The following is a 24,463-nucleotide window of genomic DNA, read 5'->3' as shown; positions in this document are numbered from 1 at the left end:
GAGCTGGAGAGAAGAGCATAGATCTGGGGACATTAATCAGGCCAAGCCAGGCAGTGTAGGGGTAAGAATTGTAAGGGGGGTTCATGGCAGTTTGGCTCCCTGGGGACTGGACAGGTAAGGCAGGTAGAGCCCACGGGCAAAGAATAGCCCACTCAGGCCAGGGGCAGGTGCCTGGCCCCAGCGCTGGCCCCAGCAAGTTCGCAAAAAGCAGACAATGGCACCCCTTTTCCAAATGCCACCTGCTGGAGAAGCGTGATAACACCTACCCCAGGCCGTGGCAACTACAGAGTGAATGGCGCCCACTAGCGTGATGGGGCGCAGCCTGAACCTCTGTCGGAGGCAGCCCTGTCCAGGCAGGGCACAGGGCCCGTATCCTGAGGCCACACTGGAGAGTTCCCCAGTACCAGCAGTAATAATTTATGGGGCATTTGCTAAGTGCCCAGTCACTACGCTAAGCCCTTTATATGGATTATCTCACCGTGTCCTCATAATTCCTTACACCATCCTTTCCTCATTTCTACAGATGGGGAAATGACGGCACAGAGACCTTAGGTAGCATCACCAGTATGTGACCAGGATCAGAGTCAAGCACAGGCAGTACAATCCCAGAGCCGGTATTCTACTAACCTCCCTGGCCCCTGGCCTGCCTAAATGCTAATGTTCCAGAGTGAGCCTTCATATGCAAACAGTACTTCTTAGCAAATAACAGTGCTTTTCTGCTACACATTATGTCAGCATTTCTTAAATGTGGCTGTGGACCCCCTATATTCAGATCACCAGGGCTGGAACAGATATGGGACCTGTGAATCTGCATGTTTAATAAGGATTTGCTAGCCGGACGTGGTGGTTCACACCTGTAATCCTAGCACTCCGGGAGGCCAAGGGGGAAGGATTGCTTGAGCTCAGGAGCTTGAGACCAGCCTAAGCAAGAGCAAGACTCCGTCTCTACTAAAAATAGAAAAAATTAGCCAGGCATGGTGGCACATGCCTGTAGTCCCAGATACTTGGGAGGCTGAGGCAGGAGGATCGCTTAAGCCCAGGACTTTGAGGTTACAGTGAGCAATGATAACTGCACTCTGGGCTGACAACAGAGTGGTGACTCTGTCTCAAAAAATAAAAAAGAAAAAAAAAAAGATCCCCCCATGGGTCTTCCCACTGCCCCCAGGGCCTCCATGGCAGAGAAGAAGTCCCATTTCACAGATGTGGAAACTGAGGCAGAGCAAGAAGGATGACTCGCCTGAGGTCACAGAGGAGAGCAGAGTCCTGCCCGCCCCTACCCAGCTGCCCGTACCTTCTCTCGCTGGAGTCTCTGCAAGTCCTCCTCGTGGGCTGCCCGCTGCTCCCGCAGAGAGGCCTGGGCCTCCCGCTCCGCCTGCACCAGCTTCTGCGCCATCAGCTCCTTGTCGAGAGCCGCTTTCTCCTCTGTTGTTACTATCTGCTGCCGCAGGCCCGCCAGCTCCCCTGCACGAGAGGGTTGGGGGAAAGGGCAGGGTTGAGTCAAAACCTCCCCTGGAGCCAGCAGACTTAGGCCAGGTGAGCAAAATCCCAAAGCAGAGAGGGCCCGCTTGGCATCTAGGCTGGGCTCCCTTGAAGAAGTGGCTCGCCCCCTCTGGGCCTCAGGTTCCCCATCTGCTGCACGAGCCCACTGGTCCTGTCCTCTCTCTGCCTCCCTAGAACAGCATCAATCAATCATAAAACGACTGATGAGAAGGGATATCCTTCCCATGCATGGGAAGGATATCAAAGAGAGAACAGCCCTGTTACTGAGAACAGCCCACTCACTATGGGTCGGGCCACCTGGCCAAGCGCTTTCTAGACATGATTTCATTTCGGCGTCCTAGCATGCCGTGAGTGTCGCGCACCCCATTTACAGATGATGGAACAGAGGCGCAGAGATCATGTTTTCCCAAAGCTGCAGTTTTCCACGAAGCTTCGCCTTTAATGGCCGGCTGTCATAACACACTTGGCTGAGCATTAACTGTCGGTACATGTGGAGGTGACTATGGGGAGGGGACACCCCACAGTGGAGCATCTAAAAACCATCTCCTGGGTTGGAATCCCGCCAGCATTTCCCTTCCTGGTTTGTCTTGCTCAGGTGTACATGGACAGGAAAATTAATTTCCACGACCCAAGTAGGTGCTTAGTTAACGTGTGCTGAGTGGGGAAAGCAGCCCTGAGTTCAGAGACTGGTGAGGGGCGGGCAGGGCGGTGGGGCTGAGACTGTGGGGCCAAGAGTCATCCAAGAAGCACCTGATGGCTCCGCAGAGAACTCAGAACTCTCTAACTGCCCCGATGATGACACAGCAGCCACTGCTGACCGGGCCGGGCACTGCGCCAAGGCGCTTACATGCTTTTCTCACCTTGTCCTGGCAACAGGCTCAGTGGCCATTATCACCTCCAATTATCACAGACGAATCTGCGGCCCAGAGAGGGAAAGGGCTCATTCAGAGGAAGACTAGATCTAAGTGGCAGAACCAGGATTGGAACCCAGGGCAGCCTCACTCCTATGCCAGTGCTCCCAACTTCTCTGAGACCCCAGAACTCACAGGTTGCAGTCTGTCTCCCAGCCCCCCGCCCCTCATACCAGTCAGGGTCTCCTTGGCCAGCAGCAGGGCCTGCCCATCAGCTTCCAGCTGCTCCCGGCGGGCCTCGAGCTGGGCCAGCTGCCGCTGCACCTCAAACAGGCTGCTCTCCAGGGCTTCCTTCTCCAAACTGCAGCACACACAGGCCGTGAGGCCTTGGGACTCAGCCTCCCCGGCCCCAGGAAACTGTGGATCTCAGGGCGTGGCCAGCCACGGGCCAAGTGCCAACCTACCTGCCAGGCCGGGCCCGCGTTCCCAGGGGAGGCTTAAGCCAGAGCTAGGACATGTTGGCAAGCCAGACTCCTAAGTAACTGCCCCTCTGGGCCAATGCCTGGGCGAGACTGGTCATGGCGTGGGCCCAGGACAACCCCCAGGGCAGGCTGGGCAGAGCCCACGGACTTACCGCAGGCGTGTGGCCTCCTCTGACAGAGTCCGGCCTTCACGCTCCGCTGCCGCCAGCTGCACGGCCAGGCCCGCCCGCTCCTTGGCCAGCGCCTCCTTCTCCCGGGCCACTCGCTCCAGCGCCTCCACCTGCCGGTGTGACTCCCGCCGGGCCTGCTCCAGCTCCTGCTCCCGCCCGCTCAGCTGCCGGGAGAGCTGGCCCCCCAGGGACCGTGAGCACGGCTCCCGGCATCCCCCAGCCTGTCTGTCACGCAACACCCCGACTCTGGGCCTGACCCAGCTCTGGCCTGACGGGCCGTATGTACCTGGGCAAGTCACAGCCTTCTCTAGACCTGCAATGCCCATGCGTAGAAGAACGTGGACCCTCACTCAGCTTTGGGAGTACCAGAGCCCTTTCCTGACCCCAAAGCTTGCAGAGAAGCTGAATATGTAAAACAGACCCAAGGGGAGATACTCAACAGGCCCCGGGGGGGAGACCTGTAGCCCTTGGGCCATGTCCAAGAGACCCTCCAGGATAGACACTGCATAAAGGTCCCTGGATCCCTGAAGCCCTAAAGTCCCTTCCAGCTAAGAAGTCCCCAAAAGTCTAAGATTCCAATTCTAAATGTCTGTATCCATTATCACATGATTAATCTGTATCGAATGGCAACTCGGGGCCAGATCGTCCTCTGCCAAGTGCTTACGCAGGTTTTCCCATGCATTCTTCAGAATCACCCTCTGTGATGAGGACTCTTAGCCCCATGTTACAGAGGGGCGACTGAGGCAGGGGGAGGTTGGATAGCTCGTTCAAGGTCCCCAGCTAGCAAAGGTGGAACCAGATTTAACCCAGAAGTGGGTTCCTGCACCTGCGACTCACCACAGGACAGGATGCAGGAGCCAGGGAGCCCAGCCCCCACCTGCTCCCTACCCCCAGATACACCACGCTGTGCCCACCTGGGCCAGCTGCTCCTGCAGCCGGCTGCACTCGTGGCGCAGCGTGGGGAGCTGCTGCTCCAGCACCTCCCGGGCCTGCTCCGCCACGTGCAGGGAGCCCTCCAGGCCCTGCCGAGCCACCTCCTGCTCCAGCTGCAACTGCTCCAGCCTCTCCTGCTCCTCCCGCGCCAAGGTGGCCTCCTGCTCCGCCTGCCGCTGCCGGCCCAGCAGGGCTGCCTTTTCCTCCTCCAGCTGGGGGGCCGGGCAGGGGTGGGGGAGGGGCCCAGTGAGCAGGGGTCCCTCCCAGGACCAGGGATGCCTCCTCCACCCACCCACCCATGACAGCCAGCCCAGGGGAGGCTCTGGGGGTAGGGGGAAGTGCCCTTGGGTGTGTGGACACTGGGGAGGAGGACGAACAGAGGAGGGCCCATGGGGCTTCTTTGCTCTGATACCAAGAAAGAGAAGACAGACAGACAGACAGAGTCAGAGAACGACAGAGACGGAAAGAGAGGCAGGGACCAAGACAGACGGGTACCGGGCTGGTCTCACTGAGCACAGGTGGGTGAGGCTGGTGCACAGCGTACCTGGGCGACGAGGTGGTTCAGGCCCAGCTTGTCCTGAGCGAGGCTCTCGTTGAGGGCGCTCAGCTTGGACAAGGAGTCCCGCAGAGAGGCCTCCTCTGCCCGCAGCTTGGTCATGGAGAGCTCGAGCTCCGCGCGGCCAGCCTCAGCCTGCAGAGTCAGACCAGGCGGCCAGAGACACTCAGGCAGGGAGAGGGGTGAGATGAGCAGCAGCAGGAGGGTGGGGAGGTGGGAAGAGATGAGAGACACAGGGGAGGGACCCTCAGAGATAGGGTGGGAGGACACGGAGGAGACAAGAGATGGGAAAATCACTGCAGAAGGCCGGCTGCTTACAAAGCTATTTAAAAGAAGCCACACAGGGCAGAGCTGTGCAAGAACAGGGCCAGAGATCAGAGGGTCCCCCCAAGTAGGCTCTGGGGTGGCACTGCTCAGGGGCAGGCTGCAGGGAGTGGGACAGGCCCCCACCGAGGACGCTCTGGACTGTGGCCCCAACTCTCACAGACCCGAGGCCCTGTGTCCAGAGACGGCATAGATGACCCTGAATTACAGGCACTGCCCCCAGGAGCATCTGGAAAAGCAGGGATATGGCCATTAAGAGAGGTCAAGCCTCTTAGGGCTGGGAGCAGAGGTCAGTCTGTGACCTGGGTCAAAGGTCAGCCTATGTCCAGAAGGAAGGGGTCAGTCTACGACCAGGCTCAGAGGTCAGCCTAAGAAGGTATCGGTCTGTGCCAGAGTGAGGGGGGCCGGGGCCTGGCTCAGAGGTAGGTTTGCGGTTGTGCGGCAAACGAGGACCCACCTTGGTCAGCGCCTCGGCCACCTCCGCCTTCTCGGCCTGCAGCACGTCCCGCTGCAGTGTGGCACGGCTCAGCGCCTCCCTCACCTCCACCAGCTCCCTGGCCAGCCCCGAGCGCTTCACTTCCAGCTGCTCTAGCTGTCTGTGGCTGAGGGACAGAGCGTGGAGGGTGCCCCACGTCACTTCCCTGCCCTGAGCCTCCTGCAGCCAGCCGACACCAGGCCAGGGCCAGGCCTGACACAGGAGCCTTGGCGGCAAGAGCCTCACTCACAAGGACAACCAAGCCCACTGCCTTTTAGCTTTGTGACTCTGGGCCTCCGTTCTCACACCTGCAAAATGAGGCAACACCTGCCTTGTAAAGCTGTCGCACCAAGTGCTTAAAACGGAGCCTGACACATCACCCCGAGGGCCTTCAGAAACAATAACATCCACTACCACGTGTACTGAACGTCGTCACACTCAGGCCTCAGGAGGGAAGCAGGGCAGTGGTTAAGAAGTTAACTCCCGAGGCAGAATGCCTGGGCTCCAGTCCTGGTTCTTCTACTAACTAGCTGTGCGGCCTGGGGCAAGTCACACGGCGCCTCTGTCCCTCAGCTTTAGCATCCATAAAGTGGAGATTATAACAGCCTCTACATCACAGAGTCATCCTGAGGATTAAATGAAAGAATCTATGTGCTTAAAATGGTGACTGGGACTTAATAATATTAGTATTGGTATTATTACAATTGTATTTTAAAAATAAGAATTTTTCTTTTTTTTTTTTTTTGAGACAGAGTCTTGCTTTGTTACCCAGGCTAGAGTGAGTGCCCTGGCATCACCCTAGCTCACAGCAACCTCAAACTCCTGGGCTCAAGCAATCCTCCTGCCTCAGCCTCCCGAGTAGCTGGGACTACAGGCATGTGCCACCATGCCCGGCTAATTTTTTCTATTTATATATTAGTTGGCCAATTAATTCCTTTCTATTTATAGTAGAGACGGGGTCTTGCTCTTGTTCAGGCTGGTTTTGAACTCCTGATCTCGAGCAATCCACCCACCTCGGCCTCCCAGAGTGCTAGGATTACAGGCATGAGCCACCACGCCCGGCCAAAAAATAAGAATATTATTAATATTACTACTGTTATTGTAATTATGGTTGTTATTATCATCCAAGCAAGCTCTCCCTCCTACCTGTTTTCTGATCCCAGGTAAGTGACTGTGCTTCCCTGAGCCTCAGTTTCCCAAAATGGCACGGATTAGAAGACCCTACATCAGAGGGGTGACAGGAGGCTGCCTCCAGGTGGCAGGAGGCCCAGGACACAGTGGGTGCTCCCTAGCCCCCAGGGATGCCGTCAGGAGCCCCAAGGGACATCAGAAGGGCCCCAGCAGGGAGGTGGGAAGCTGTCACCTGCGCTCGAGCTCCCTGCGTGCCCGTGCGCCGTCCTGCACCACGTCCTCCTGCTCTTCTTCCAGCCGGTCCCGCTGGCGCCGCAGCTCGTCCTGGGCGGCCTGCAGTTTCTCCCGCTCCTGCTGCAGCTCCTCCGCCTGCTGCTGGGCCACCTGCAGGCTGTGGGCCAGGCTGCCCTTCTCCCTGCAGGACAAGGGGACAGGGAGCAGAGGGGACGCTGGGGCTGCAACCTCCAGGGAAGATGGCGGGGCTGCTCCTCTCGACGTGAGCTGCTGTCCTCCCAGGCACCTGCCTCCAGTAAGCCCGACTCATTTCACTCACACCTCCCCGCAGGAGGAACCCGGCTTTCCTTTCCCAACGCGCCCTCTTGGAGGCCTGGTGGAATGGACGGAGGTGTGGCATTATCTCCAAGCACCTTACCAGGTAGAAGAGGCCAAGGCTAGGCTCCTGGAACATGGGCATCGTGCCACCAGCTCTGCTAGGCCATGCGACCAGGAAATGCCCCCTACAGCACCCCGTGCCCCTCAAGTCTGGGAAGCCCAATAGAGTTGGGTGTGCCCAGGTCCCACAGCTTCCAGCCACACAGATGCATGGCAGCCATGGCCGGGGAGGGAGGTGGCGGAAACCAGGAACCCCAAAGACTTGCAGAGACCTGCCATTTCCCCACTGGAGGTGGGTAGGAGAAAACTCACAACATGATATTAAGTAAAAAGAGTAGAGCGCAAATGGGATGTTGTCTGTGAATACAACCACTTAAAAGCCCTTCTCATTCCCAGGCATGCAAAGTCTGGGTTTGCTACCAGATGGGCCTGATTCCAATTCCCCCCGTGCCACCCCCAGCCACACGGGCTGTGTGAGTCTGGGCAAGGTAACAGTTCCGATTGTGTCAGTTTGCCGGGCAGACTAACATGGGAAGAACCTGCCCAAGAGCCTGGCACGTAGTAGGTGTGCAGGGAACGTTTGCTACCCCACCCCTGCCAGGAAACACCTTGGGAAGCAAACCAGGGCCCTAACAGGGGACAGGGGACAGGAAGGGCAGGTAAGGCTGTGAGGGGTCCTGCCTTTTTATTTCCCCTCCATTTTTCAAACTTTTCATTATACAGTTACATTTACTAAGAGAAAAACCAAAACACAACAATAAAAAAACCCAACTGGCAGCTAAGAGTTGGATAATTTCTTGTCTTAAAATTTCCAAGAAAGACAATCTTAGCATAGTGCTGTTAACAGAACTCTCTGAGACGACAGAAATGTTCTATAGCCACATGTGGCTGGGTTTTGTTGTTGTTTTGGGTTTTCAGAGTCAGGGTCTCGCTCTGTCACCCAAGCTAGAGTGCAGTGGCCTCATCGCAGCTTACTACAGCCTCATGCGATCCTCCTGCCTCAGCCTCCCCAGTTGCTGGGACTACAGGTAATGAACCACCCCCCAGCAATGTATGGCTGTTGAGCACTTGAAATGTGGCTAGTGCAACTGAGGAACTAAATTATTACTTCTTAAAAATTTCAACTAATTTAAATTATAAGAGACACATGCAGCTAGTGGTGACCACATTAGCGCAAGCCACACGCTTCAAGGCTCAGGCTGGCATCAGGCCCTCCCACTTCTGACCTCCCAGGCACCTGCTCAGGAGCTCGTTGGCACTGCGCAGGCGCTGGGCCTCGCGCTGGGTGTCCTCGTGGGCCTGGGTGGCCCCATCAGTCTTGTCTCGCAGGCGCTGCAGCTGTTCCTCTAGGGCACGGCGCTCACCCTCACTGTCGCTAAGCTGCTTCCTCAGGGTGACCAGCAGGTCCTGGCTCGCCTCATAGCGCCCACGCATGTCCTGGGCATGGGGACCACTGAGTCTGGGGGGCACAGGGGGCTCCCAGAGCCTAGCTACTGTCTGCTGGTTCCACGGACGCACACCAGCCCACACTAGGCCAAGCTCCACGGCTAGGTTTCCACTCACTGTACTTCTGGGCCCTCACCTGCTTGGGGACCCAAGCCTGGGGATGCCAGACAAACCCCGAAGCACCCTCCTTCCTTGCCTGGGTCCTGACTCCACCCCTGGGGCTTCCAGCTTCCTCCCTGCATCCTGGCTGCACCCGGAGACTCCTGCCTACCTCGGCTCTGACTCTGCCCCTAGCTCTCTCTTCCTACCTCTGCGTCCTCTTCCCAGACCTTTGCCAGGGCCCCAGCTCTGTGTAACGGGACCTCCGCTCCCTTTCTACCTGGGCTCTAGCGGGGCCACACCTTCCCCCCCTCCTCTGGCTCCACCCCCAGCTACCCAAGCACCTCCCACTCTGGGCTCAGAGCTGGGCCACCTCCTTGGGTCCTGACACCCTCAGTCACTGTTTCTCGGGGCTCTGGCTCCATCCCAGGGGCTCAGGCTCCTCCCCCACAGCCCACTCAGGACCCCCTGGACCCCAGACGGTGCTCAGGCCCCTTGCTACCTGGACCTGCAGCTGGCGCTTGTGCAGGGCCGAGTGGATCAGGGCGAGCGTGGAGGAGTCCGAGCAGGCCGGGGACGGGCCTCGGCGAGGGGAACGGCCGCGGCCAGGCGAGGAGCGCCGCGGTGGCGAGGGGGTCCGCTGGCCGGAGAGCCCCCGCAGGCTGCCGTCCGACGTGTCCCCTGTGCGCTCTGAGCCGCTTAGCTGGACGCCGCTCTCAGTGTCCGACAGGACGGCCTGGGGGAGCAGGGCGGGGGCAGGAGGTGGGGAGCCTCGGGGTGAGCTGGCAGAGAAGCCCAGTGGCGCAGAGGGGCCATCTCATCCCGAATTGAAGCACAGCCTACGCTCCTTCCTTCCAGAAACTTCCTGATTCCACCTCCTGCGCTAGCTCACAGCCCTGTTTGCCCGCTGACGCCTCCCATTTATCTCAGAGTTGCTCACAGGTGGGCCCAGAAAGTGCTGTGACCCTCCTTGGACAGCAGCAGCCTGGGGCCAGGCCTCACCCACTGCAGTTCAGCCCGAGGCCTCAGAGGGCATGGTGGGCAGCCCCAGCCTGCCTGGCTGAGCTCTCGTTACCTGTGCCAGGTCCCTCAGGGTCTGCTGCAGCCCCTCCCCGTCATCTGCCTCCAGGGCCGCCTGCTCCTGCAGCCGCAGGGACTCCTTGAGTGAGGTTAGGGAGACAAAGAAAGGGTGCTCAGGGGTCTGCCCTCGTCCTAAACCTCCCCGTCCTCTCCCTCCTGGCCCACCACCGACCAGACAGCCTCTAAGGCCATGCCCCCAGGCCAGCCACGTGGAAGACCCCACGGCAGCCCACTGCCCTCCCTGAACAGACCAGGCCCAGAGAAGCGCTGTGCCCCGCCCAGGTCACAGAGACTGCTGGAGGAGCACTGGATGCAGAACCCAGGCCAGGCCCCACACAGAAGGGCGACCAACCCGGGCGGTACCCCGAGGAGGGTCCCTCTGGTGGGGAGGCAGCCGAGTTCCCGGAGGAAGAGCCCTGGACCAGGAGAGCCCAGGCAGAGAGTCAGGAGTTCAAGTGCTGACTCTCCTGCTTACTGGCTCTGAGACTCTGGACAAGCATCCCCTCCGGGCCTGGCCCCGTCTGTGTCATGGGGACCACGCTACAGGGCTGCTGGGAGGACGAAACAGGATGAAGGAGGCGAGTGTGCTTAGCACTGAGCCCGGCACACACGTGAGGGGCGAGACTGAGTCTGAGCGGGACACTAAGGTGGCCTGAGCAGCCTGGCCCCTAGCCTGTGTCCTGCACCTGATGGACCTGGCCAGTCCCCCACCCCACCCTGCCACATCCTGGGGGCAGCGGCCTCTCACCAGGGCCTCAAGCTTCTCAGTGAGGGCCTTGTTGACACGATCCTTCTCCAGATTCTGGTTCTGAAGACGCTCCACAGCCAGGGCCAGCTCTGTCACCCTGGAGTCGGGGACAAACAGAGGTGAATGGGGGACTACCCCAGCTTCTGTGTCCCCCATGCTTCCCCATACCTAAGGCAGGGACGCTGAGACCCACCTCCCTAGCTGTGTGACCTTAGGCTGGTCACTTCTCTCTAGGTCTCAGACTTCACAGGGTACCCATTTTATCTCGTGGGAAAGCACTCTGGGACTTGTCCGGGTAGCAGGACTTAGGGGAACAAGTTCTGTCACCCAGAAGTTGAACTACGCATGAGGTACCCTGGGCAAGTGCCCTCGGATTCTCAAACGGGGTGCCTGGGAAGACCGGCTGAGCTCACGCAGGGGAAGGGCCCGCCCCCAAACAGACACTCCCTCCTCCCCGAGCCTCCAGGGGCACGCCCTGCAGAGAGGCCTGCCTTGCACCCGCCAGGCACCCACCAGGTACCCACCTGGCACTGAGGTCGGCCTTGTCCAGGTCACTTTGCACCTGCTGCTGGGCCAGGTCCTTCTCACGGAGCACCTTGTCCCGCAGCTGCTCCTCCAGCTGGGCCTGCAGCAGCGCTTGCTTCTCCAGGGCCGCTGCGGCCCGGCTCTCCGCCAGCTGCAGGCCCGCACTCAGCCCCAAGCCTGCCTCCTGGACAGCCCGTGACGTCCGCGCCAGCTCCCCTCCCAGTTGCAGCAGGTCCCTGGGGGAGAGAGCACAGGATAGGGATAGAAAGGGATGGTGGTGGCTCCCAAGTGCAAATTAAAACTATACTGGTCTGAGCACAGTGACTCACACCTATGATCCCAGCTACTCAGGAGGCAAAGCAGGAGGATAATTTGAGCCCAGGTGTTCAAGTCTGCAGTGAGCTATGATTATGCCACTGCACTCCAGCCTGGGTGACAGAGTAAGACCCTGTCTTAAAAAAAAAAAAAAAACCTACACTGGGCTGGGCATGGTGGTGCACACTGTAGTCCCATTACTCAAGAGGCAGAAGCCAGAGGATCCCTAGAGTCTAGGAATGTGAGGCCAGCTTGCGTAACACAGAAGAACCCATCTCAAATAAAAAAACAAAAAACAGGCCGGGCGCGGTGGCTCACGCCTGTAATCCTAGCTCTCTGGGAGGCCGAGGCGGGTGGATTGCTCAAGGTCAGGAGTTCAAAACCAGCCTGAGCAAGAGCGAGACCCCGTCTCTACTATAAATAGAAAGAAATTAATTGGCCAACTGATATATATATAAAAAATTAGCCAGGCATGGTGGCGCATGCCTGTAGTCCCAGCTACTCGGGAGGCTGAGGCAGAAGGATCGCTTGAGCCCAGGAGTTTGAGGTTGCTGTGAGCTAGGCTGACGCCACGGCACTCACTCTAGCCTGGACAACAAAGCGAGACTCTGTCTCAAAAAAAAAAACAAAAAAACAAAAAAACTACACTGCGATGTTGCTATCAAATTGGCAAAAGAAAAAAAAGTCACATAATGCACGACGTGGGCAAGGCTGTGGGGTAAGAGGCCTCCCTGCGTGGCTGGTGGGAGGGTGAGCGGCGTATTCGCAAGGGAGGGCAGTTAGGAGGAGCTCTGGAAGGCCTGAATGCACAGGACCTTTGCCCCGCCAGCTCCACCTCTGGGAACATATCCTACAGATACACCCGACACAAGGGAATGAACTGTGGCCAAGGGATTCACCGCAGCATGGCTCATGTACAAACACTGGTGACCACCTAAACGTCCATCAAAAGGGGACTGCTATTAATCATGGCACATCCACTCAATAGAATACTCTGTGCCAAGAAAAACCAGTGGAGAAGCTCTTCCTATCCTGATATGGAGCTACCTACCAGTTGTGACTATTAGGTGAAGAAAGTAACTGCAAAGTTGAAATTCTACCAAGAGTATATACATAAAAAGTATGTATGCAATCTGTTTTATTTGCTTGTATAAAATAACCCTGGCTGGGCACGGTGGCTCATGCCTGTAACCCTAACACTTTGGGAGGCCAAGGCGGGAGGATCGGTTGAGGCCAGGAGCTCAAAACCAGCCTGGGAAACATAGAGAGACCCTGTCTCTACAAAAAATTTTTAAAAATGTGTGGTGGTGGACTCCTGTATCTCAGCTATTTGGGAAACTGAGGCAGGAGGATTGTTTGAGCCCAGGCGTTTGAGGCTGCAGTGAGCTAGGTTGACACCACTGCACTCCAGCCTGGGCAACACAGTGAGACCCTGTCTTGAGATAAAGTAAAATAGCCCTGGAAGGCCATTTAGGAAGCTGATAACGCTGCTTGCCTCCAAGGAGGGAAGGGGCGTGTCTAGGGGCCAGTGGTGGGAGGGAGACTTTTCACTCTACCTTCTTTTGAAATGTGAACCTTGTGAAGGTGTGACTTATCCAAAAGCAAAATATAAAAATTTTAAATGCCAATTAAAATAAAAGGTATTTTAAATCTATAATATAGGTTAATAAACTCCATTCTTTGTTGAATGAACTGTACCACTGGGTATCCAACAGAAAGGAGAAATGCCTTGTTACAAATTCTAGCTAACACACTAAGAAGTGACAGAATGAGACCATAGTTTTGCAACCTCTGATGAATGTTTGGATCTTGGCATTGAGCATCAGGCTGCCAGTGTCATAAAAAGAGAGCCATCCAGGCCTAAGTGACCTCGTGATGGAAGAATACACTCCTCTTACAGACTCTTGCTAAAAAATCATCCCCTGAAACAAAACAGAACCTGAATCTGATCTAGCTTTGGATATGACACCCAATTCACAGGAAATACAGGGGACAGAGGAACCTGTTAAGTGACACCACCGGGATGCAACCAGCAAAATCCAGACTATGGGAATCTGTAAGGACAACCCAGTTTCCTGAACAAATTAAGTTAAAAAGAGACTTAAAAGATAAAAGGCAAGCAATCACATTTTGTGAATGCCTATGGATCTGGGTTCAAACAAATCAAAAAGACGAAAAGTGAAGCAAGACTATCTGTGACATTTACAAGTCAACTGGAGAAGCTGAACACTATCTGATAATATTAAGGAAAGATACTGACATGGACACATTGGTCTCTTGCCTCGGCCCTCTCCCGACAGCCTGGCCTGCCCCACTGCCACTCTGACCACAGTGGGCCTCTGCTCAAAGCTCGGCCAGTGCCTCACTGGCTTGTCACTCCAACCCCCCTGGTGCCATGCGCTCCCACCCTACAAGCCTGTGCTCACCTTGTCCCTGTGCCTAGGGTGCCCATTGCTCAGCCAGTTTCCACCCTACCATGGACTTTCTTTCTTTTTTTTGAGGCAGAGTCTCACTCTGTTCCCCGGGCCAGAGTGCCGTGGCGTCAGCCTAGCTCACAGCAATCTCAAACTTCTGGGCTCAAGTGATTCTCCTGCCTCAGCCTCCCAAGTAGCTGGGACTACAGGGATGCGTCACCATGCCTGGCTATTTTGTCTAAGTATTTTTAGTTGTCCAGCGAATTTCTTTCTATTTTTAGTAGAGACGGGGTCTCACTATTGCTCAGACTGGTCTCTGATCGCTCCTGACCTTAAGCAATCCGCCCACCTCAGCCTCCCCGAGTGCTGGGATTACAGGCGTGAGCCACCGTGCCTGGCCTATCATGCAAATTCCACCTTGTCCATGAAGAATTTTTCTGACCTCCCTATCCCTCCCATCCTTCTGAACGTCTAGGATATTCCCTCTGTCCCACCCTCATGTCACTGACCCCTCCCCTCCTCAGTCTAGAATTTTGGGGGGGCTATACGTGTTTTCATTATGAGAGGTCATGAGGTCCTTGGTAGCAGAATGGTGTAGTGGATTCAAAGCAGGAGCTTCAAACCCTGGTTCAGCCACCTGTGTACTACTCGGAAAGGTCACTCCACCTTTCTGAGCCTCAGTGTCCTCATCTGTAAATGGGGATTCTCACAGGTCCTACCTCACAGGAACATGATGTGAATTATTAGTTGAAATGAAACGTACAAAGAGTTTAGCTCTGATTAGGCATCTAGCAAATGTCGGCTGCCCCGACTGTGGTAATGTAAATAGTTACAAGTTGCCTCTGCATCTCCACAGCGCCTGCTGTCGTGCTGAGCTGTACTGAAGCCATCTGAGTTGAGTGGAGTCTCCCCGCGCCCGTCCCCCGGCCGGGCCTCACCTCTCGGTGGACACCTTCACCTCGCTGACCAGCCGGCGGACTCCCACCACCTGCCTCCAGAGGAGGAGCAGGCGCCCGTGCTCGTTGCTGTAGTAGGCATTGAAGGACTGGAGGGGACATGCCAAGCGGAGGGCTGGGGTGAGCGTCGATGCGCCCCTCCCCAGCTCCCCCACCCGGGCTCCGGGCCTGTGCAGACTCTGTCACTGCAGCCCTGCTCAAGCTCTCAAGCCCAACGGCTCCCTTTTGCACAGGGAACCGGGTTTCAAGGCTTCCACTTGAAGGCCGCAAGAGGTGGCACGGAAGGGCAGAAAGCGCAGGGGACCTAGATCTGCATCCCAGCTGCCAGTCGCATGACCTGGGCAGGTTTCTTAACATGGGGAGAATGAGGGGTCCTGCCACATGTGGTTAGTGTGAGGAATAAAGCAAATGCACGCCGGGTGCTAATGAAGGCCGGCGATTATGACGATGGCCATTCACCTCTGCTGACCTGTTCACCTGGCCCGTGCTCCCTTTCCCTCTCTGGACTCCCAAGTCCAGCCCGCTCTGCAGGGGCCCTTCCCCTTGGGTCAGGCTGGCCTCCCGCCTGTGCCCACCTCCTCCTCGCGCCTCCATGCTGCCTCCCGCTGCTCCAGCTCCTTGCGGCTGCGTGTCCAGTCGCTGGTGACCTTTCGTATGTCCTCGCTCAGAGCCTGGTTGGCCGAGCCTGCCTCGTCCAGCTGCTCTCGGAGCATAGCGTTCACCTGGGCCAGGCTGGCGCTCCTGGGCAGGGCACAGGAACCAGTGGGCGCTTGCCCAGCGAGGGCCACCCTGCCAGCCCTGCACGCTCCCTGCGGCACCCTCACCTCTGCTGCTCCTCCTCCAGGCGGATGAGGGCGCTCTCCAGGTCTTGGCTGTGCTCTGTGTCCTGGGCAGGTAAGGGGGGAGCATCAGGCTGGGGAGGGGGAGGGGAGGGCCTGCCCCAGCCCCACCCTGGCACCCACCCTCAGCCGTTGCTGCTCCAGCTCCGAGGATCTCTCCAGCACCTGTTGCTCCAGCTCTGTACACCTCTTCTTGTACTGGAGAATCTGGGGGGGGCAGAGAGTGGATGGTTTGCCCCAGGGGGTGGGGGCAGGGCAAAGTGAGCACAGGGAGGGCAGGAGCGGAGTGGGTGGCCCTGACCTTGGCCTGCAGCCGCTGCACTAGCTGGGCCTGCCGCTGCTGGCCCTCCTGGTAGGCCTGCAGCTTGCGCCGGTAGGAGGCCTGCTCCTCCTGCAGCTGCCTCCGCAGCTCCACGCTCTGCCGCACCAGCCCCCTGGGCTCCTGCGTCTCCAGCTCCCCAGACTCCAGCCGCACAGCCTGCTCCAGCTGCAGGGAAGGGCCCTGGGTGAGAGTCCTAGGCCCCCCGGGAAGGCAGGCACAGGCCTCTCCAGGGGGCGCCAGGCTGGGCCCAGACCCATGATGCTTTGCAAGCTGACGGCCTGGCACCAGGGGGAGCAGGCACATGTGGGCAAGCCCAGGATGCAGTGCACGTGTGCACCGATGGGCCGATGTAGCCATGCAGGGACACACAGACCAGGCATGCACGGACACACAGATGGGACATGCACAGACACATGCAGGTGCGCCCACAGACTGCATGCAAAACACAAAGCTGCACCTTGGTGCACATGTGCCTCTCCTCCAGAACACGGAGTCCTGCTGTGGTTTATGATTATTACATTCAAGCCCACAGCTCCCCACCCCTCCCCCGCCCCACCCCCACCCTAACGTGACCTCAGGAAAGCCTGAATTTTTCTTCCCCATTGTATCTTAGTACCTAGAACAGTGGCCATGGTATAGCTTGGCTCACACTCAGCAAATATTTGTTGAGATCCTGAATTAATGGCATGAGCAATGGGAATACATTCAAAGCAGAGGCATCAATACACATATGCATATATGCATACCTGAGCGTACAGACATGCACACACATAATGCACACGGGCAGTCTCAAACACCCGCAGGTGACACAGATGAACCCCCACATACACAGTACTAAGATCTATAAGAAGTGCACACAAATACTGCCTCATACAGCATCTGCCCATTGACTCCCTCTCTGTCCTCACCTCCCCTGTACCTCTCTGGGAGCCCCTGCCACCGCCAACTTCTTCCACCCCCAGGCATCTAGCAGCCCCGTTGTCCTCATCCTGCCTGCCCCCCTGTGGGGGCAGGCAGGATGTCTGCCTGGCTCTGGCTGCCTCACTAGCCATGGAACCCTCTCAACCCCTTAGTACACCTGCAGGGCCCAGGTGCCCCTCAGCCTCCTCCAGCTGTTGGGGGGAAGGGAGGCGAGGGAGGAGCAGGGCAATGAGAGACCACACAGTGCGTCGGGGACACCCAGCAGGGACGCCAGCCCCACACTCACTGTCCACCTCCCCAGCACCTGGCCTGCTACAGCCCGAGCAGGGCGGTCACACGCTCCCCACGCCCCCATGCGAGGCTACACCAGTCACAGGGGCAGCTGTTCTCACCCACACTGATCCGGGGTCCAGGCTGGGTCAGTGGCAGGGACAGTGGCCGCCTGGCCTGCATCCACCCAGTATGCCCAGGAGATGCTCTGTGAGCCACCGACAAAGCCAAGGACAACCACATCTCTACCCACCCCATCCCCAGGGACACGTGCCCTCTGGGGTAGCTCATTGTGGCTGCTTGGGGGCTCCCCCTTGAATCTAAGGACGTGGAGGGAGGTGGATGCAGGGGGTTTCCGGCTGGACGGTGGCTGCTGGGCCACCAAGTGTCTGCACGAAACCCACTTAGTTCCACACGTGGTGGCAGACCTAAAACTCGTGTGCTGTGCGTGAGAGCAGGTGCACCTCGCTGCATGTGCGTGGGCTATGTTCTGCGTGTCTCCACATGGGACCTCGTGTGTGTCCCTCATGTGCAGGTGCTGGGGACATGCTGACAATTGGGTGTGTCTGGCCTTCACGTCAACCTGTGGCAGGTGGTGCCTGTGGCTGCAGGCCTGTGTGCTGGAGCGGGCACTGGGCCCGTCTGTGGGTGTCAGGACACGAGGGTACGTGTTTGTATGGCTGTGTGCCAGGCACGCGTGTGCACACCTGTAAGGCGTCTGGAGAGTGTGCCTGGGCTCTGCGTGTCTCCGCATGTGTTGGTGACCACGTGCTTTGTGCACCTGAGAAGACCGCTGCGGGCTGACTGGGGGCTGTGTCGAGTCGTGTGCCTTTTCCGTGTGCGTCCATGGGGTGCGAGGCAGCGCGCGGTGCTCTCTGAACGCGGGTATGTCGCGGTGGTGGGACTGTTCATCTGGGTGACTATTCTGTGCACATCCTGTGACTCTGAGCGTATCTGCATGGCATGTTTTGTGCATCTGTGTCTCTGTGTGGGGCCTGTGTGTGCGCTGCACTTCTGTGCGAACCAATGCCATTTGCCTCTGTGGTCGAGAGGGGTGCAGACAGTCGCCAGGTGCTCCGCCCCCTCCGTCAATGCTCGGAGCAGGGCCCTCCCCGCCACACCCCACCCCTTCCCACAAACTTCACCCCGTACAAAACAGCCTTTCAATTTCACTTGCAATTCAAAGGGAAGGAGGCTGCCGCTAAGCCAGGGATGAAAGAAGTTTACTGTCTCCCCTGGCAACCGCTGCCCTATTATACCCGCCATTCAATTCACTCTGTCCAGGTTGCCATGGACACCGGGGGAGCCCAGGGGGTCTGTCCTCTGGAGCCAAGGGGGGTGGCCACTCCCTCCTTTCCATTCCCAGCTGTGCCTACACCTGCTTCTCAGGGACAGGAAGAAAGGGGGGCTCTCCACAGGGACCCTGAGGTCTTCTTTCTCTCCTGGGAAGTAGCCTCTGGGAGCCCCTGCCTCAGTTTTCTCAACAGGACACAGATCCTGACCCTCCCTCCACTCCTCACCCCAAGGGTGCTGTGGGGTTTGAAGGACCAGAACCGTCTCACTGGCTGCCGCCCTACCCCCCAGCTCACTATGCCGGTTATGGCCGCAGGGCAGGTCTTCCCACCTGTGTCCACAGGGACAAGGGGGCAGCAGGGACAGATGGTGTCACACAACTGCAGAGCCCTGGACCGGGGTCTCATCCCAGCTCCACCACTGACCTTGGGCCCATCATGCTCCCTCTCTGGGCCTCGGTTTCCCCATATGTAATAAGGTGACTTCCAGACTCTTAAGTTCCCTATGGACCCATCCTCCAGGTCGGGACCATGATGATGCCCATTTAACAGAGGAGAAAACAGAGGCTCAGAGAGGGGAATCAGCCTGCTGGGGGTGACATAGCCAGTTGCAACCAGAACCCAGGTGTCCTGACCGCCAGCCCAGGGCTCTGTGTTGAAGTCTTGTTTCCTGTGCATGGGAAGAGAAGGACTTCCAGGGCATTCCTGTCCAATCCCTGCCTCCAGGTGGGGCCTCACTCAAACCATGCTGGACAGAGGACACCTGAAATGCCAGGCTCCCTCTGCACGTTATTCGGGGGCTTCCCCAGACACATGAGGGAACTTTCTAGACTAACCCTGGCCTCCGTGCTGCAGCCCCAGCCCTAGCTCCGGCAGCTATGTCCCAGCAGAGAAGGGACCTCTACCTCTCACCTCCTCTTTCCTTCCCCTGCCAACCAGGAGGGCTTTGCGGGGGTCAGGCAGGGCTAGCTGCACTGCCAGGGGCCAAAAGAGAGGCTTACCCCAGGAGGGGCTGGCTCAGAGCCCTGTTACCACCAACACTGCAGGACTTGGGCCATCCTGCCCTCACGCCCCCTGCAGACCCTGGGAAGACTAGCCCTGCACTGTGCTGAATGCTAGGGGCCACCGCGGGCCCCCACCCTGCTCCTCGGCAAGTCCCAACAAGTTGGGGGCTTGTCCAGGAGGGAGGATACCAGGACACAGGCACACCCCACAGTCACACACAGAAATGCACACCTCTTCCCAACACAAGTGTACAGGCTCAACCTGGACAGACCCAGCTTAGGCTACCCCTAGCTCTGCTACTACCACACAGGGACCCTGAGCCAGCCCCTGCCCCTCTGGTCTCTTCCAGCTTTCCGGAGACCAGCTGCCCCCTGAAGATCCTGGCCCAGTGTCTCTTCCCACATACAGGAAACAAGGCTTCAACACAGAGCCCTGGGCTGGGAGTTGGTACACCTGGGTTCTGGCCTTAACTGGCTGTGTCACCCCCAGCAGGGAGCTTCTCTCTGAGCCTCCATTTTCTTCTCTGTTAAATGGGCATCATAATGGTCCCAACCTTGGTGCATTAAATATAGAGCGCCCAGCACACACCTGGCACACAGTAGGCACTCAATAAATGGTAGCTCCTAGTATGGCTGTTAATAGCCCCATGCCTCCCATTTGCACACACTCTGCCCCCATGCAACTCCCTTACCAACCTTCAGCCACCATCAACTCCCCAGGGGCACCTCCCACGAGCCTGAAGGCCCAGAGCAGACAATGCGTCAAGAGCATCCCTCACCCCCGGCCCCGGCACACGCCAACCTCCCCCCCAGGCCCGGGACCCCCACAAGCCTGCAGCACAGGTCTGGGTGACGTGAATCCTGTCTGGACACAGAGACAGGCCTGGCTTCTCCTTCCTCCCCTGCCCGGGCCTCACCCCGGCGGGGAGTGGCAGCAGGTCTTATAGCTGCCCCAGACAGCCCAGAGAGCACCAGGGTGCCCACGCCGGCCTGCCCTGGCATCCAGCCACGGCCTCAACCCCAACGCCATGGCAACAGGAGCACAGGGAGATGTCAGAGACTCAGCGGCGGGAAGGGCCTCCCGGGGTCTTGTTCTCTGGCCTCACACCCCAAACACGCCTGGTGCCGTGGACTTTATTGCACTATCTGCACTATCTCATCAAGTCCTCACAGCTCCACGTCCTGTTACCCTCCCGGCCCCGGAAAGGAGTGCTGTGCTCAGGGCCACTAAAGTCGGCAGGGCCACATCTGAACCTGGCCGGCCTGACTCCAGGGCCCGCTTTGTGCCCTGCGTACAGGCCTGGCCTGGACCTGGCAGCTGCTGCCCTGCACCCGCCCCGGCCCCCTCGGCACCCACCCTCTCGCTGACGGCGTTGTACTTAATGGCGAGCTCATCGCGCTCGGCACGGCTCTGGGCCAGCAGGTCTTCCACGCGGGACAGCTCCTGCTGCAGCAGCTGGTTCTCCTCCTGCACCGACAGCAGCGATGCCATCTCCGTGGCTGACAGTGAGGCTGGCAAGGGTCAGCGGGCACACGTTGGCTCCTGCCCAGGTCCAGTGGGACTCCCTTCCCCATGGGTACCCCACTCGGCACTCAGGGCAGGAAGGTCAACCAGGTTCCTGGGAGAGCCTGGGGGGAGTGGGTGCAGCACCAGGCCTGCCAGCAGAGCGGAGGAACAGGAAAGTAGGCATAGAGAGGGCCTAGAGCTGCGGTCCCCAGCCCCTCGGCCGTGGCCTGGCACCAGTCCATGGCCTGTTAGGAAAACAGGGCCATGTATCACCACCTAAGCTCTGCAACCCCCTCACCGTCCCCCACCCCACCCGTTCATAGAAAAATTGTCTTCCATGAAACCAGTCCCTGTTGCCAAAAAGGTTGGGGACCATTGTCCTAGAGTTAGGCATAAAGTGGACGCAACCACAGCTAAAGTGCAGGAGCAAGGAGCGGGAGAGAGGCTCAGCCCTGAGCACTTGCTCCTTCCTTCTTCAATTACTATTCTTCTCTGGGCCTCAGTTTTTGTTTTTGTTTGTTTTTTTTTTGAGACAGAGTCTCACTCTGTAGCCCGTGCTAGAGTGCTGTGGCGTCAGCTTAGCTCACAGCAACCTCAAACTCCTGAGCTCAAGCAATCCTTCTGCCTCAGCCTCCTGAGTAAGCTGGGACTACAAGCATGCACCACCATGCCCAGCTAATTTTTTCTATATATTTTTAGTTGGCCGATTAATTTCTTTCCATTTTTTAGTAGAGATGGGGTCTCGTCTTGCTCAGGCTGGTTTCAAACTCCTGACCTCGAGCAATCCACCCGCCTTGGCCTCCCAGAGTGCTAGTATTACAGGCATGAGCCACCATGGCTGGCCTGGGCCTCAGTTTTGTTCATCTATAAAATGGGTGGAACAGTAACCAGACCCTGCCAGAAAAGCAGGAAAGCCTCACCCAAGGCCAGGGCTCAAGCTAGGCTGTGAAGAGGAGGAGGAGAAAGAAAAAGGAGGGAAAGAAAGGCCAGAAGGAGAAGCAGAGCTGTCAACTCCTGTGGGATGCTCTTCCACGCTGGGAGAACTGGATGCACAACACAGGCCTTAGCCAGCGGCAGCCCGCTAGGCTCTGCCAGCCTGGGTGAGGGCTCTCCAAGTCTCTCTGCGTCTCGGGCCCCAACACTCCAGCAGTTGAACAGGGACTATGGCTGGAGCACCAAAAACACGCTTAGTAGCGCAGCCAACACACCCACTGCGCTGCATGTGCCCTCCCAGACCCTCAGAGCACATAATGAGGTTGTACGTGCCACCACCAGGAGGAGGTCCGCCAGCCTTCCTGCTGGGGTGGGGAACGGACACCACCACCCCTCAGACTTCTGCAAAACCCTGGTCTGAACTGAGCTGCCTTCCCCTGGAATCTGGGTTCAGCCAGCTCATACCTTCTGTGGGAGGGCATATGGTGTTTGGGGTTCAGGTCTCTGCAGCAGGCTGCGGGCAAGCAGGGAGGGGACGCTCAGCCCTTCCCCTCGAGCTGCAGCATGTGTGGAATAGGTCTGGGCAAATCACAGCTCTGAGCCTCCATTTCCTCATCTGTAAAATGGGTCTTTGTCATAGGGTTATGCTTGCCTCGCAGTGAGTATTCAAGAGGAGAAAGCTATAATCGTTGTCACCATCATGCCTGCTGAAGAGGGGATGTGAGAACAGGTGAAATACAGGAACCATCTATGGAGGGGGAGAGGGTCGGGGGTGGTACCTGGGCTCTCGGGCTCGGAGAGGTTACGGGTGACAATCTCCCTGATGCGAGCGGGCAGGCTGGAGAGGCGGGGGTCCCGGGCCAGGTCCTGCTCGCCCAGTCCCAGGACGTTGCTCTCTAGTGTCTGTGGGGAAAGAGAGAGGTTCCTCAGGACACCTGCGACCCTGGGCTCCCGGCCTCAGAGGAAAGGGAGCAAAGTCCTGCCGCCCAAGATGAGGGAGACCGCCCTAGGAGACCCGCGGGAAACCCCCAAGATGGAGCAAAGCCTGGGAGTCAGAAAAGAAAAAAGCCCATGGGAGGAGGCTCTTGTGTGCGCCCTGCAACTGGAAGGAGACCCCCAGAGCCAGAGAAGAGAACCAAACCCCACAGCCCACTCACAACCCCATCAGCACAGCACAACCCAGCTCCCACCCTAGGTGGGTGAGGATCCTGCCGTGCCGAGGGGACCCCCTTTCCCCACCACAGGGCACTGGGCTAGGGGAGCCACAGTAGTTGCACCCTGTGCGTCCCTCTGCTCCTGGTCTTGCTGGGAGCTGCAAGAGCTGGGGTCCCTGTGCACCCCACCACCGCCACACCTCTTTCCCCCTGGACCCCCAAGATTCACCCGCCTCTCACCAGCCCTGCTGAGCCCACACTCTCATCCTGGACCTACCTGGACAACTGTCTCCAGTGTCAGCTGGGCCTCCTGCGACCCCGCCAGCCCCAAGCTCATGGGGGCCGGGAGGCTGTGGGCAGCGCTCCAGCCCCCTTCCCCAGGGCCCCCAACCAGCTCAGTCAGCACCCCCAAGGCCAGGCCGCTGTGCTGAGCACCAGGCAGATTAAGCTTAAATCCGGCGGTGCTCCCATGTGACCACGTGGTGGGCGGAGCGGGGAGGGGAGGGGAGGCAGAGGAGAGAAGAGGGAGGAGGAAGGATGAAGAAGGAGATGTGGGAGAGAAAAGGGGGGAGGAGGGAGAAAAGGGAAAGGATGGGGGGAAGAAGGGAGGGGAGCACCTGGAGGTAGGGAACCCCACGCACTCTCCCCTCCCCAGACTGCTGGGTCCTAGAGCCCTCCAAGCCCAGGGGGTGGGGTCAGCAGCCAGGAGGCGGGCAAAGGCCAGAGTCCCAAGTCTGCAGGATCATCTTTGCTGACCCAGAACAGGGGTCACCCGGTTTGCTAAGAATGTGAGCATTTACAGGGGGCTGGATGGACGTTCACCCACAACAGGTGCAGCACAGAGAACGCAGGCTGTGGGATCACCCAGGCCAGGCTAGGAACTGAATCTCCTCCACCCCAGGCCCAGCCCCCACTGGCTGTGTGTCCCATGGACAGTGAATTTGCCTCTCTGAGCCTCAGTGTCCTCATATGTAAGATGCGGATAATATTGGTATTCCTCAGGCCGAGGCAGGAGGATCGCTTGAGCTCAGGAGTTCGAGACCAGCCTGAGCAAGAGCGAGACCCCATCTCTACTAAAAACTGAAAAATTAGCTGGGCTTTGTGGCACTATGCCTGTAGTCCCAGCTACTGGGGAGGCTGAGGCAGGAGGATCACTTGAGCCCAGTACTTTAAGGTTACAGTGAACTGCAATGACGCCACTACACTCTACCAGGGTGACGGAGTGAAACTCTGTCTCAAAGAAAAAAAAAATTGATACTCACCTCACGGGGTTGTCTGGGGATTAAACAAACTACTATGTGTCATAAACTGTATGTGACACAGTGCTTGGTTCACATTGTGAACATTCAGTAAATACTAATTTCTTTTTTTTTTTTTTAAGAGACAGGATCTCACTGTCACTCAGGCTGGAGTGCAGTGGAGCGGATCATAGCCCACTGCAGCCTCCAACTCCTGGGTTCGAGCAATCTTCCTGCCTTAGCCTCCCAAGTAGGTAACACTACAGATGCGTGCCACCGAGCCCAGCTAATTTTTTCTTAGTTTTGTAGAGACAGGGTCTTGCTGTCTTGCCCAGGCTAGTCTGGAATTCCTGGTTCAAGCAATCC

The 24,463-nt window shown here is 57.9% G+C and overlaps 1 protein-coding gene across 1 annotated transcript in view; it reads right to left on the bottom strand.

Annotated features, from left to right (window-relative positions):
• The window catches only part of CROCC (ciliary rootlet coiled-coil, rootletin), a 40,171-nt gene extending 16,903 nt beyond the window's left edge, over nucleotides 1-23,268 (bottom strand). The window contains exons 1-20 of the mRNA XM_012763092.3: nucleotides 23,137-23,268; nucleotides 22,485-22,608; nucleotides 20,623-20,777; nucleotides 15,758-15,943; nucleotides 15,580-15,663; nucleotides 15,442-15,503; nucleotides 15,193-15,358; nucleotides 14,600-14,706; nucleotides 10,932-11,168; nucleotides 10,408-10,504; nucleotides 9,655-9,738; nucleotides 9,082-9,315; nucleotides 8,272-8,471; nucleotides 6,655-6,837; nucleotides 5,274-5,418; nucleotides 4,481-4,627; nucleotides 3,918-4,148; nucleotides 2,986-3,179; nucleotides 2,585-2,712; nucleotides 1,292-1,461 (exon numbers count right to left, since the gene is read on the bottom strand). Coding sequence (XP_012618546.2) covers nucleotides 1,292-1,461; nucleotides 2,585-2,712; nucleotides 2,986-3,179; nucleotides 3,918-4,148; nucleotides 4,481-4,627; nucleotides 5,274-5,418; nucleotides 6,655-6,837; nucleotides 8,272-8,471; nucleotides 9,082-9,315; nucleotides 9,655-9,738; nucleotides 10,408-10,504; nucleotides 10,932-11,168; nucleotides 14,600-14,706; nucleotides 15,193-15,358; nucleotides 15,442-15,503; nucleotides 15,580-15,663; nucleotides 15,758-15,943; nucleotides 20,623-20,777; nucleotides 22,485-22,608; nucleotides 23,137-23,196 — 2,994 coding nt within the window. The 5' untranslated portion in view covers nucleotides 23,197-23,268. The remainder of the gene's footprint in view (nucleotides 1-1,291; nucleotides 1,462-2,584; nucleotides 2,713-2,985; nucleotides 3,180-3,917; nucleotides 4,149-4,480; nucleotides 4,628-5,273; nucleotides 5,419-6,654; nucleotides 6,838-8,271; nucleotides 8,472-9,081; nucleotides 9,316-9,654; nucleotides 9,739-10,407; nucleotides 10,505-10,931; nucleotides 11,169-14,599; nucleotides 14,707-15,192; nucleotides 15,359-15,441; nucleotides 15,504-15,579; nucleotides 15,664-15,757; nucleotides 15,944-20,622; nucleotides 20,778-22,484; nucleotides 22,609-23,136) is intronic.
• Between the last annotated feature and the right edge of the window lie 1,195 nt (nucleotides 23,269-24,463).

Source organism: Microcebus murinus, chromosome 2, assembly GCF_040939455.1.
Source record: "Microcebus murinus isolate Inina chromosome 2, M.murinus_Inina_mat1.0, whole genome shotgun sequence".
Lineage (NCBI taxonomy): Eukaryota > Metazoa > Chordata > Mammalia > Primates > Cheirogaleidae > Microcebus > Microcebus murinus.
This window is presented reverse-complemented; position numbering and strand designations above follow the sequence as displayed.